The 13,238-nt window shown below is 59.9% G+C and overlaps 1 protein-coding gene and 1 long non-coding RNA gene across 3 annotated transcripts in view; one reads left to right on the top strand and one right to left on the bottom strand.

Moving 5' to 3' along the window:
- Window positions 1-4,009: 4,009 nt before the first annotated feature.
- LOC148221812 (uncharacterized) lies at window positions 4,010-11,271 on the bottom strand. 2 transcript variants are annotated; one of them, XR_015807354.1, is made up of 3 exons: window positions 5,256-11,258; window positions 4,876-5,067; window positions 4,010-4,203 (listed from the first exon to the last, which is right to left on the bottom strand). It is a non-coding gene; the product is annotated as an uncharacterized LOC148221812 (long non-coding RNA). The 2 variants fall into 2 exon arrangements; XR_015807353.1 differs by having other exon boundaries at window positions 4,010-5,067; window positions 5,256-11,271.
- Window positions 11,272-12,476: 1,205 nt separating this feature from the next.
- NOL4L (nucleolar protein 4 like) overlaps window positions 12,477-13,238 on the top strand; it is a 63,385-nt gene continuing 62,623 nt past the window's right edge. The window contains exon 1 of the mRNA XM_014890103.2: window positions 12,477-12,785. Coding sequence (XP_014745589.1) covers window positions 12,477-12,785 — 309 coding nt within the window. The remainder of the gene's footprint in view (window positions 12,786-13,238) is intronic.

The raw sequence follows: 13,238 nt of genomic DNA, 5'->3' as shown, positions 1-13,238 counted from the left end.
AGGAATATGCTTTCACCAGGAGAACAAGAAGAGCCTCTGATGGCTGCCATGTCCCTTGTAAACACCAACTTTGAGAGCATCAGATTACAGCCGCTGCCTCGGCTCTAAACAAGATGGTAATCGGGAGCACGGAGGCACCCCGCCTGCATCCTGTCTGCACAGCCGGGAGCACCGGGAGCCTGGTGGCACCGCAGAGGCCATGACACCCTGTCCTGCACTGCAGGACTGCCGGGGCTCGCTGCTCCCCGACCCCACAGAGCACAGCGACTCAGCGCGTCCCGGGCGAACGGGAGCTCCCCGCCCCCGGCGGAACCGCTGCTCACTTATCCCCGCGTGCGTGCGCAGGGTCCCCGTGGCAGGGAACGCACCGCGGTTCGCTGCAGCCCTGTTGGGACACACCACTGCCCGGGGGGGATGGCTCCCACCGAGAGCTGGCCGAATCGACTCCCGCGGTCCCGGGCCCGCTGCGCTGCCAGCGTCCCGGCTCGGGAGATGGTCGGTCCCACGGCCGCTCCCCGAGCGTCCCCGCAGCAAGGCCGGTGTCCGGGCTGCAGCCGTCGCCCCAAGGAGAGCTCGGGCAGGGCGCAGCGGGGCAGGGCCATTCCCGGGGCCGCAGCTGGCGGGATTGGAGGCAGCTGCCCACAGCGCGGGCCCCCCTCCTCCTCGCTGCCCGCAGCCCCCCTTTCTCGGGCAGGAGCCGCTCCGGCCGCTCCCTGCTGAGCGGTCCGGGCTGCGGGAACAGAGCAGCCCCCAATCCCTCCTCCTCGGCCCCGGCCGCGGGCAGGACCGAGCGGTTCCTCCCGCCGCAGCCCCGCCGGTCCTGCACAGCGCAAGGATACCGGGACCGGCCGCTCCCCGCCGCGGGGGCTCCACGCTGGGCCGGGCCGGGGTGCGCGGTGCCGGCGGGGACACGCGGGACCGCGGCTGCGCCCACGCTGCGGCAGCTGGCGGGGGGCGGCGGAGATCAGCTGCGACCGGGGATCAGCTGTGCCCCGCGCCGCCCCGCCGGGCCCCCCCGCTCCCTGGGGAGCGGCCCCGGGCCCCCCCGCACTGCCCGCACTGCCCGCCCTACCTGCCCGCCGCCCTCCCGGCCCTCCCCGGGGCGGCTGGCGGCCGCCCAGCCCGGAGCTGCCCTGCTCCCTCCTCCTCCTCTTCTACTTCTCCTCCTCCCGCGGGCACAGCCCTGTCTAATCCCACGGGTGCCAAATCCACGGTGCGGCTTTGGCCGTGGCGAGGTCGGAGCGTATCCGATGGGGCCGGCGGGGAGGACGAGGGAGGAAGGCGCGGGATGCTCCGGCGGGGGCACCCGGCCGAGCCCCCCCTCCCGCACACCGCAGCCATGGCAACGGCGATGGGCTGTCCCAGCCCGGCCGCAGCGCAGTGAAGGCGAGAGGGACGCAGGGAGGGAAGGAGCCGCCGGGCGATTCCTGAGGGGCTGGCACACACACAGCCGCTGGAAGCGACCGGAGCCAATCCCCCGGCTCCCTTTGTGATGCTTCCTGACACAGATTCCCTCTCCATGGCTGACTTTGCAAGTTTCCTCATCCTCTTCCCCTCCTCGCGCGGTTCCTTTTCATGCGACTAAATTATACACGAGAGGAGGGACATGCTGGAAATTCTAGTGACAAAATAGAAATGAGCAGATTTGCGAGGGCGGCTGCAGCCCGGCCGCCTCCGGGACTCCTGCGAGCCAAGAGGGACCGGACCTAGTCCCAGGGCAGCAGCATTAAAGCCCGTGAATTTTGAAACCACCAAGGAAAAGGCTTTTCCTGCGGCAGCAGAGAAGTGCGGGCGTGTGGAGCAGGATCGCAGCGGGTGCCGGGACCGCGGCCCCTCCTCGCAGAGCGGCTGCTGTCCCAGCACGCAGCACCCTCGGGGACGGCAGGCGACGCATTCACTTCCCCGGAGAAATGTCTTGTTTGGGAGCCAGTAAAAAATATGCAAATCTGAGAGGGCTGGGCCTCAGCCTCTGAGCAGCCTTTCTCCCCTTCCTCCCCATCCCAGAGCTCCATGGGGCGAGCTGAGCCCTGGGCAACCGAGGGGAGGGAAAAGCAGAGCCGAGGGAGCGCGGGGGCGGCAGGCGAGGCAGTGGGATGAGGTTTGGTGTGTCACGGAGCAGGACGGGGAGATGTGCGCGGGATAGCGGCTCCTCCAGACCGCGGGCATGCGGAGAAGGCTCCTGCTCCCGCAGCCGGGGTGGGTGGAGCATGCTGTCACTTTTTGGTGCTGGGCAAGCCCGGCATAGCTGTCGCAGGATTGCTGCCTGTGCAGTGAGTCAGGAGAAGCGCTGCCACGTTCTCCTCCTACAGGCAAGCATCCCGTGGCGGGTCGGTCGTGCTCCGCACCGGGACGCGCCCGCACACGCGGTGCTGCTTCAGCTCCGACGCCACGTGGGTGGGTGAATCTCCGGCAGCGACTCTCCGGGGAAACCCCTCTGTTGCAAAGGATGAGGACACCGACCTGCAGCTCGGACGAGATGTGGAGCGCCTGGCTCAGGCAGTGATCCCACGGGACACGGGCATATTCCTGTGCCTGCGTCCCACCTCCTCTGCCAGACAATGAAACACTGCCCTCCTTCCCAAGTCGCAGCAGAACAAATAAAGCAAGCGCCATATGGTGCCAAGACACGTTGGAAATGGGGCCAAGCCCAGGAGGTAGGGGAGGTGGCAAGCCTCCATCCCCACACCAGTCCCCATGCCAGCTCCAAGCTAGGGCTGTCCTTGGGGGAGTCCTGTGCCCACTCCTCCTCCTTCCCCCTGCAGCCCCTGCCCCGCTGCCAGGCACAGCTCTGCATTTCAGCCATGGCTTTGCCTGCAGTTCTGGGGGAGCACAGAAAAGAAAGCTTCCCCTAGAGCACTTTTTCCTCTAAGGGCCGGCCCAGGGACACAGGTGTCACTGCTGGACTGACACTGCTGTCAGGAGATAATGGCCTGCACCCTGCCATGGGACCAGGGCACCCTGCTACCTCTTCCCCAGAATTACAAGCAGGAGTGGGCACCACAGACAGCTTGTTCCCTAAAGCCCCTGCAGCCCAGGGGCTGGAGGAGAAGCCTCCCACCTGCTCCAGGCTGCCACAGATACCCCACTGCAAGAAGAAAGTGGCACCATCTTTCTGCCTGTCACTGCAATCCTCCTGCCTGGATCCTCCCACAGCCCTGCAGCTCCTGGATACCCTGTGTGTTTTCAGGCGAGTCACCTCCCAGCACAAGCACCCAGCAGTGAGGTACCTCCCAGGGGATTTGGGCACCCTTGGGCGGGGCTTTCAGAGGTGCTGAGTGCGGGCAATTTCCTGCAGCCTGCTCTGTGGAGCAGAGCACATCCCTCCGAGAAGCCAGCCTGCCCTGGCTGCCCAAGGCTTGACTCAGGACAGCAGATCCCAGAGCTTCCTTGGGGACAGGATATGATGAGCTCCTGGGGGAAGAGGTGGACTCCAGGAGCCCTTCACACTCTAACAGACGTTCTGTATGTGTGGCAAGCAGATGCCAGCCTTGTCTGTGCCTGGGAGCCACATTACAGAGCTGACGTGGCACCTACCCACCTGCCACCCTCAGTCACCCCATTCCCTCTGCAAGGGCCTCCAAAAGGGAAGCACCTTGCTCTGTCCTCCAGGTTGAATCAAAGTGAGGATCTCTTTTGCTTTTGAGGTTTTGTAGCCACAGGGCTCAACTCTCTCACTGCAAATGTGAGCAGATCATTTGCACCTGAGTCACAGAGATGAGAATCAAGTAACTTGTGCAAGCAAAGGACTTTGTTGAATCATACACAAAAATGTTGGGATGATAAGGATCACAGAGGACCCAGGAGTAGCCCACAGATCTCTTCATCTCTGTGCCATCCTCCTCCCGACTTTAAAGAGACAGCATTCCCTAATGGAGTGTCTCATGACCTGGTTCCATCCCTACCTATCCATGCTCCCATGACCTCGCTCCATCTTCCCTACCCTACCTATGGAGCCTCTGGGAATGCTCCACACCAATGAGTGCTTGACAGCTGCTCTGCAGATCCAAAGCACTGTGTGAAAATAGTATTATTTATTGACAATGTTACAGGTAACGAGAAAAGTAGGAAGTGGCCTTGTCCTGCACCGCCTACCTGGATCACTGCAGAGCAAAGCAGACATGGCAGAGGGTCCCAGCTGTGGTGCTGTTTGCTGACCAGAGGCTGTGGAGGTCTGCCCTCATCCTGGTCCCAGCTCCACTTGGGCTTTTTACCCACCACGTGTTGATAAACAGAAAAAAAATGTACAATGGATGCATTGAAGTTCCCAGTTAAACAGAACTGCAGTGGCTGCTCAGAAGGGGAACTTCTCTATTATCTTTTGCTCTGTTAATTCAGAGGTGGGACTTGCCGAAACAGGAACAATCCACAGGGCAAGGTCAGGATTTTTGAACACTCCCGGGGTGAGATCTCGGGCAGGGTTAAATGCCAGCAGGCAAAATAACAGTAGCAACCCCAGGAACAAAGGGGACATGGGTATTTTGGGGCAGGCTGACTCCGAGGAGCAGGGCAAGGAGTTATGGGGAGAAGTGAGGTTAGGCCATGCCATATTCCAGCACATGGAGCTGCAAGGCGAGGCCAGGGATCCCAGGTGGATCACCAGGTATTAACTGGCAATGGGCTTCACCAGAGGCAGCAACTGGCAGCAGGCTCTGCTGGAGGCTGGAGATCCAGCTCTGGCACACAGGACAGTGCCTGGCTGCTGTAGGGTGAGCAGTGGGCACAGCTGAACCCAGCAAATCACTGAGCTGCAGGCAGCAACAGCACAGGCAGGGAGAGCAGGAAGGATGCCCAGACAGGGAGCACAAGCAGGGGAACACAAGCAGGGTGTGCAGGCAGGGAACACAGGCAACTGTGGCAGCAGCAGCTGCAGCCTACCTAGAGGAGAACCAGGAAAAGCCTTGGGTCCACACTGTGACCCAGGACCTTGCTGCTTCCCAAGCCCCTGATGCTGTGACCGTCCCGGGGGTCTGCAGCCTGGTTTGTGCTGAGTTGGCAGGGTCCTGCTCAGTAGCAGCCAGGTGGGATCCTGTGCCTGGAGGAGGCACGGCAGGATGAGCCCAGAGCAATCTGTTCGGTTAGAAGTGGGTGGTAAATTAACAGCAATGGAAGAACGACTCCCCGGGAGCTCCAACGAGCCTCGAGAAGGCTGGAGCCCTCTGTGCCATTTCATCTCTGCTGCTCTGCGTCGGATTTCCCAGGAGCCCTGCAGCCTCGGCCACATTAATTATGCAAATGAAAAGGTGATGCCAACTCACCATTCCTCCGTAGGGTCCCTTCGAGTGAAGTTGGGCCCGAGCCCCGGCCGCTGCCCTGGCTGGGGCAGGGAGGGTCCGGGAGCACACCAGGCAGGATGGATGTTTGCAATAATTATCCAGTCATCCCCTTCAAGTGTACTGCAGCCATAGCAACAGACAGATGTTCTGTCCCAGCCAGAGTCCGCAGCGAGCTGGGGAGGGAAGCACAAAAATTAACCCGTTCAGCCCTTGGATGGCACAGAATCCACTTTATCCTGGGACCATCCCACACTTGGGACATCCCTGAGGAAGTCAGGCAAAACCGCAATCACACAGTCCCCAAATTAATCCAGAAGAAATTGCCCCAATGCTGCCTTGGCCACTGTCTGATGCAGAAAGTTGGATGAGAATCAGCAGCATCCCATGGGATGGGGTATGGCTCTGGGTGGGCTCTGCTGTCTCCTGTCCCACATGGAAGTAGCCTGGCTGAAGCTCAGCATCTCCTGGGGTGTGATGCTGCAGGTGAGGTTTTTCAGCTCTGCTGGTAACCAGCCTTTGGCGAGAGACGGATGGCACCAGGAACTTGGATGGAGCCAGGAACTGTGGCATTAGGGACAGCCACAAGCAGCTCTGCCATCAGCAGCCACACAGTGCCCTCAGCACAGCCCTTCTGGGCATCCAGCTAGGCAGGAGATGAGCCACATGGACCAGTGTCCCCTTCTGAGTTAACAGCTGGGTCAAAGCCTTTAAAGTATTTGGAGGTGGGATGCAGCCAGAATAAGGAATAGCTGGCATTTCATAATCCTGCTTCTGTACAAATTGAATGTTGTAAGGTAAAGGCTAGACCCCCAGGCCTTCTTTCGAAAGGATCAGAGCTGCCCACTCCAAATTTCCCCTCCTGTGCCAGCTGTGCCCAGGGGTCCTGCAGAAGCAGCAGGGATTCCTCAGGAAGCAGAGCAATGTCATGACTTCAGAGCAGGCTCATTGGAAAGCTCCATCCAGATGTTTGCAGCTGCAGATGCTGGTGGAGTGCACCCATGGTGAGGATTTCAAAGGAGTGTGAAGGGGCTGGGTGGGACGGCCTGAGCAGATGTGCCTGGAGTAACAGAATGCACCTGGAAAAATGGAGAGGATCCTACTCTGGACTGGTGGAGGAAGACAGACCTCCCAGCACAGAATCAGAGAATCAAGGAACCACAGAACTGCAAAGGATGGAAAAGACCTCTAAGATCATTGAGTCCAACTGTTAACCCAACACAACTGTGAGAGGTCACAGGAACAGTCTTACTTCTTAAACTGTAAGACTATATTTGGTTGATATTCCTTCCCTCTTGTCCTCTGCCACACAGACAATGAGATCTCCAGCTTGCCGAGGGCACCCCAGCTCCTCCTGGCTGCTCCTGGCTGCTCCCAGAGCCTGCTGACAGCTTGTGCCGCCTTAGCACAGCCTAGCCTGGAAATCTGTGGTCTCCTGGTTGGTTTTTTTTTCCCCCTTCTTTCTCTTGAAGAGAAAAAGCAGGGAAGGGTGAATTTGCTGGTCTTGAAACTGAGGGAGACGTGGCATCATGTGCAGTCACAGAGGATGTGGGCAGGTGCCATCAGCCTTCCCCACGCAGCTCTGGGAATGGAGCTCAGCCCTGCTCTGCAGCTCCCTGGCTGTTCCTGCTCGGGCTCCCACACAGCTCTGGCAGCTGCTGGGTATTTCGGTTCTTCCCCATAGTGCCAGGCTACCCCACTCCTTCTGTGGCTCTTCCCCCAAGCACATCAATCCAGTGGCCACGTGGTTTGATTCCCAGCCCGCTGAAGACACGCCAGAGACAGAATAAGAAGGTGGGGAAAATGTCTATTATTTCCACAAATCCCCTCTCGGTTTGTGACTCTGGCTGCTCTGCTTCTCTTAGTCCCGGGCCTCTCCCAAGCAGAAGCCCGATCCAATGATGTTTGGTGCTGTGATATGGACAACAATCCAAGAGGCTCCAGAAGGAATCCACGCTCCTTGCTGACTTCCCTGAGCAGCTTTGACTTATTATCTGACCTCGATCTAAATTGGGTTTTGATTAAAGTCAAGAATAATTCTACTTGGGGAAACCTCATTGTTTAGGCTCAGAGTTAGCAAAAGCTACAGGAGAATAAAATCTGATTTCTCACTTTGGAGACAGAGATCCCAATGGCACCTCTGCCAGTGTCCAGTGCCAGCTGTGAGAGGCAGCCCTGCTGGGCCATGTCACCTGACCAAGCTCCTTTTTGCATGTTCTCTTCCCAGTTCTTCTCTGAGGTCACTCCTGTAGACCCTGATGGCTCCAATGCTTGGTCAGCATCTCCTCATTTCAGACACAGGGATATTCATGGTCTGTTCATTCTTACTCATTCTGTCCAAAGGTGGTGCCAGGGTTTAGCCCATGTCCCTCCCTTGTAGCTCTCTGATTTTCCACAAATGTGCCTTCTCTCAGCATCCATTTCTCAGAGAGCAGAGAGCTGAGTCATCTCTGTAAGACACTCTCCTCTCTCCTGAACAATCCAGCAAACTCTGCACTACTTTCAGGCTAAATTCTCTCAGTGTGGCTCACCAGAACCAGGTGGTAGCCCAAAGTGTTGCCAGAGCCCTCATACTTTTCTGTGCCTCCCTTGAAATGACTCTCCCAAGACAACTTGGGATCATTCTCCTTTTCCATCCAGTTGGTGGATCACAGATCTCTCCATGGATCACAGATTTCCCACACAGCCTTGGGCAGGTGAACATCTCAGATGCAGACAGACACACACAGGCTCCCTCTGTGTTTGATGGGACAAATAAGGCAGTTCCAGTGAGAAATTCATCTCACTCTATGGGGAGTGTTCAGAGGATGGGGATGAATGGACTCTGTGGGTGTTCATTGTCTCACGCTGACTGTAGAGACAGTTGGGACACCCAGGTACCACTGGCTGTGAATGTAAAGTTACAAGTGCCAAACATCATCAGTAGTGGTCCCATAAGTACCTCAGTATTCTCTGTCCCTCCCCAAAGAAGCACTCCTGGATTCCAGCAGCTGGGATGGTTATTAACGCCTGAGTTCCCTTTGTGTGTCTTGGCCCTGAACGACGTCTAAGGATGGGTTGGTGCTGTCGTGCCCATCCCTCTGCCTGGCTCTGATCCCACCCAGAAACCCTCACAGGCAGCCAGTAAATAGTTCCAGTTCTGCCTCTACTCGAGTACAAGTCCAGATGCTGATCAATATGACCAGGTGTTCAAGGCCAGGTTGGACAGGGCTTGGAGCAACCTGGTCTGGTGGGAGGTGTCCCTGCCCAGGGCAGGGTGCTGGTAGAAGATGGTCTTTAAGGTTCCTTCCAAGCCAAACCATTCCATGTTTCTATGATCTCTGGAATATTTGATGGGATGTCTCTGGCAGCATGGCAGGATTTCTTCCCATCTTGTATGTTGCTCAGACCTCAGTAGGTCCCAACTGCTTTGCTCTGTGCATGTCCAGTCCCTGGTCCAGCTGAGCATTTTTGTCAGAAGACCAAAAATTCACAACTTTTAGAAGATTAGAAAGGCACTTTAAAGAGGAAAGAGCAGCAAAGTGCTTAGATAAAACCCAAACCTAACCTTTTTTTAAGTACAGTATGAATAGAAATGGACCTGGAGTCACCACGTTTATCTATGAAAAAGCCATCAGCAGAGACCCTGTGCTGAACACACCCAGCACCTGACAGCCTGAACCAACAGCTGAAGGTCCAGTGCCACCAACAATCCCACTTTCTTTTTCCCCTACCTTTAAGGACAAGAGTGCCTCAACATCATGCGTTCTCATCTAGAGTGTCATGAGACTGCTCATGCAATGCAAGTTAAACCCTCATTGAATCCATGCTGGATTTGACCTAAAACATTGATCTGTACCTTCAGGCCAGGTTTGAATGGTTTGCCCCGTATCCTCCCTCAGAGGACATCAGTTCTTGGTGTGATTGGCCTTGCATTCACAACCTGGGGGAACTCCTGTCCATGTTCACCAAAGAGGGACCCTCTGCATTGCTTAATAAGTGGACCCCAAACCTTCCAATGGTTGGGCTGAGGTAGGAGAAGACTTCTGCTCCTGCCTATGGTGCTGGAAGAGGACATTCCCTTTATACCAGCCCCTCAGCAGCTCAACTGCAAGGTGGGGAATTCAGTGGTGACCTCAGTGAGGAAGTGTGATCATGGTGAAAAATGCAGCATCACTCCTCAGCAGAAGCAAAATGTTCTTTTACTCCCTGCCTTGCTCAACATTTCCTGCAAAGTGGCTGAACTCCGGAAATGGAATTTACCCTGGCTCTCCTGAACATCCAATGGTCCCCACATCTCTCACAATGTTGATTCACCAAGTTCTCATAGGATCCCCCATAGGCTCCCCTGTGCCAGCCAGCTATGAACAACAGCTCAGCCAGTCACTGTTTTGTTTGGGACAGGTGTATGTCCAGGGGCTGGAGCAGGCTGAGAGCTGAGCCTGACTTCATCCACAGATTCATTGTGAGAAAGTTGCCCACTGAACACAAATTCTGCAGAACATCCTTTTCTTTTCTTCCATTTCCATCCACTCACTGGTCCTCACAGCCATCCCTGGGAAAAGCCATGCTTCTATGGCTGGCTGAGGCCTCAGAGGATGTCCATCCTGTTTGTAGTGGTCATCAGAAATACTGCAGCACACCAGCGAGTTCCTGTAGGCATCCTGCACAATGTGCCTGGAGGTGAAAATCCACAATGGGGAAGACACTCTGAGCTGCCCAAGTCCCTCTCCAGTGGTGTCATGTTAAGCACAGAGCAAACTGGATAGTGATACTGAGAATTTTTTGAGAATTGTCCACATATTCAGTGGGATAGGGACAGTCAACATGATATTCCATGGCATATTGCAATAAGCAATGCCAATGCTCCAGTGTCATGGACATCCCATACCTGCTCTGGCATGGCTAGCCCATGGCTCAGCTCCTGCAGCATTCCATTCTCACCTCAAGATCTTTTGGATGGGCACTGTGTGAGTGGCACAGGGCAAGGGACAGTGAAGAAAATTGCCCTTCAGCCATCAAGTGCCCTCACCTTCCCCTGTCTCCAGCCTTGGCACGTGGGCCCTGCTGCCAACTGTGCCCTGACTGCTCCGATGCCACGCCTAGCACCTCCAGCACCAGCCTCAGGTGCTGACACATCAAATTCCTCTTCCAGATTCCAACAAACTCCCATCTCCTGCTTGTACATCCTCATGCCAGCTGTAGTACTGCTGGCCATGCAGGCAGCCCTCGTATGGACCACTACTGTGGCCCTGACTTGGGATGGAGCAAGGGTGTGGCATTGCCAGGTGGGCATGGAGCACAAGTGTGGCACTACTGGGTGGGCATGGAGCACATGTGGCACTGGTGGACAGAGCAGGAGCACATGAATGGCACTGCCAGGTGGGTATGGAGCGCATAGGTGGCACCAATGGGCGGACTGGGACCACATGTATGGCACTGATAGACAGACAGAAAACACAGAAAATATAGCAGTGATGGATAGACTGAGAGCACGCAGGTCACTGATGGACAGGGAGCACGGGTATGGGACAGACGGACAGAGGGAGCACACGTGTGGCACTCAAGCACAGGCTGGGACCACATGTGTGGCAGTGATGGGCAGACAAGGAATGTGTGGTGGCACCAGCAGACAGACCAGAAGCAGAAACGTGGCACTGCTGGGTGAGCACAGAGCACGCATGTGGCACTAATGGACAGACTGGGAGCACATATGTGGCATTGATGGACAGACAGGGAACACACATGACACCAACAGACAGAAGAAGAGCACACACATGACACTGCTGACTGGGCATGGTACATGCATGTGGCACTGATGGACACACCAGGAGCACACGTATGGCACTGATGGACAAGCAGCACATGCGTGGGACCAATGAAGAGACCGGGAGCATATGTGTGGCATTGATGGACAGACCAGGAGCACACGCGTGGCACCGCCGGGTGGGCATGGAGCACACATGTGACACCGATGGATAGACCGCGAGCACACGTGTGGCACCACCAGCATCTCGGCACATGCGTGTGAGCGCCGGGCAGAGCCCGAGCCGCAGCCGCCGGCCGGGACGGGCCGCCCTATCTCACCCCCCCGGGGCCCGCCGTGGCCGCCCTCGCCTCCGCCCCCTCGGGGCCGGAGCAGCGGGACCGTGTCCCGACCCCCCCCGCCCGCCCCGCAGTGGTGGCGCTCGGTCCCGCCGCGGGACAGCCGCGGCTGCGGGGCGCGAGGCGGATGCGGAGGGCGGGGGAGCGGAGCGAGGCACCGGGGCCGGGGTCCGGCCTTTGTCTCCCGCTCCAGGGGCCGGCAGGACCGCAGCTGCCCCAGGGCCGGGTTTGGGGCGGGGTGCGGCTCTCCCGGTCCGGCGGGACAAGCCGCAGCCGCTCCAGTCAACCGAGGGCGCTGCGGGGCGATGCCGGTCCTCGCGGCGGGTGGCGGACCCCCCCTCTTCACCTTCCCACCGCCGCTCCCGCTGCCCCCGCGGCTCCTCCCCGGCTCTGCGGCGGCTCGGCAGGTGCCCGCCTCCGCCCCCGCCGGCCCGTCCCGCCGCACACGTGCGCCCGCGCCCCGCCGGCCCTTTGTCTGGGACCGGCACCGGGACCCGCGCCCACCGACACCCCCTACCCCGCCTCGGCCGCTGGCCCCCCTGCTCCGCTATCCCGCTCCCCGGCTGTACGGGGCTGTATGGCCGGGGAGCGGGGAAGCGGGGGGGGGGGGGGAAGAGGCGGCCCAGCCAGGGGAGCGCATCCCACCGGAGCCGGGGCGGGGGGAGCAGCTGCCCCGGGGCCAGGGGTTGAAGTGTGCGGGGGGGACCCGTCGGTGGCGGCGAGGCCGCTCTAACAGGTGGGATCCCGCTGAGAGGAGGAGGCGGCCGGAGGGGGGCGGAGGAGGCAGGGACGGGCGGGCGAGCGGGCGGGCGGAGGGAGGGAGGGAGGGGGACGAGCCGGAGCCGCCTGTGATCCTGTGACAGGAGCGGCTGCTGCTGCTGCTGGCGCCGCCGGTGCCTCCCTCCGGTCGCTGTCCGAGCCCCGGTGCTCCCCCCCCTCCCCGTTTCAGCGGCCGCCACCCCTCCTGCGCCTCTTGCTCCCCGCTCCATCCCGCCCGCCGCCCCCGCAGCCCGTCCCGGGAGCGCCGCTGCCCCTCCGCCCGCTCCGGGACAGGGCGCGGGGCCGGGCGCCGCCGCTGCTGCTGCTACCGCCGCCGTTACCGCCGCCGCCGCCGGTCGGGCGATGCCGAAGCCGCCGTTACTGTTGCGGGGGAGCCGCCCCGGGGACAGCGAGCTGGGGCGGCAGTTCCGGGACTGGTGCCTGCGCACCTACGGGGACTCGGCCAAAACCAAGACGGTGACCCGGAGCAAGTACCAGCGCATCGCCGAGGTGCTGCAGGGGGGAACCGGCTCCGGCGGCGGCTCCGGCGGGGGGGAGAAAGGCAAGTTCCAGTTCTGGGTCCGGTCCAAGGGCTTCCGCCTGGGAAACGGCACCAGGGAGGCGACGAAGATGGGTCAAGTGGTGGTATATGTGCCGGTGAAAACGGGAACGGTTAGTGCGCTCCGTGCCCCGGGGGCTCTGTGTCTGTCTGTCTGCCTGCCTGTCCGTGTCTGTTTGTCCTCCCCGGGGGTGCGGGCGGGGAGGGGGGGGGAAATTGCCCGGGGTGGGGGCGGGCACCCCCGGGGCCCCGGTCCCCTCCACCGCCGCGCCGGCCCTGTCCCGTCAGCACCGGGCGGCCCAGCCCCGCCGGCCGCCGGGAGCGCGCATGCCCCATGCGGGGCGCGACGCGGGGCCCGGCCGCTCCCGCAGCCCCCGCCGCTCCCGGGGCAGCCGCCGCGCCCCCGCCGCCCCGACCCGCCCGGGATGCGGATGGGGAGAGGCGCCCGCCCGGAGCCTCACACCTTCCGCCGGCCCCCCGATCCCCATCCCCGTCCCCGTCCCATCCGGTGCTTCTGCCTTCCCCGGGCGCTGCCGGCGCGGGGGACGTGGGGGGGCGGCGGTGCC

This window comes from Sturnus vulgaris, chromosome 17, assembly GCF_052056855.1.
Source record: "Sturnus vulgaris isolate bStuVul1 chromosome 17, bStuVul1.hap1, whole genome shotgun sequence".
Classification (NCBI taxonomy): Eukaryota; Metazoa; Chordata; class Aves; order Passeriformes; family Sturnidae; genus Sturnus; species Sturnus vulgaris.
The sequence above is the reverse complement of the archived record's forward strand: the minus strand, read 5'-3'. Positions and strand labels throughout refer to the sequence as shown.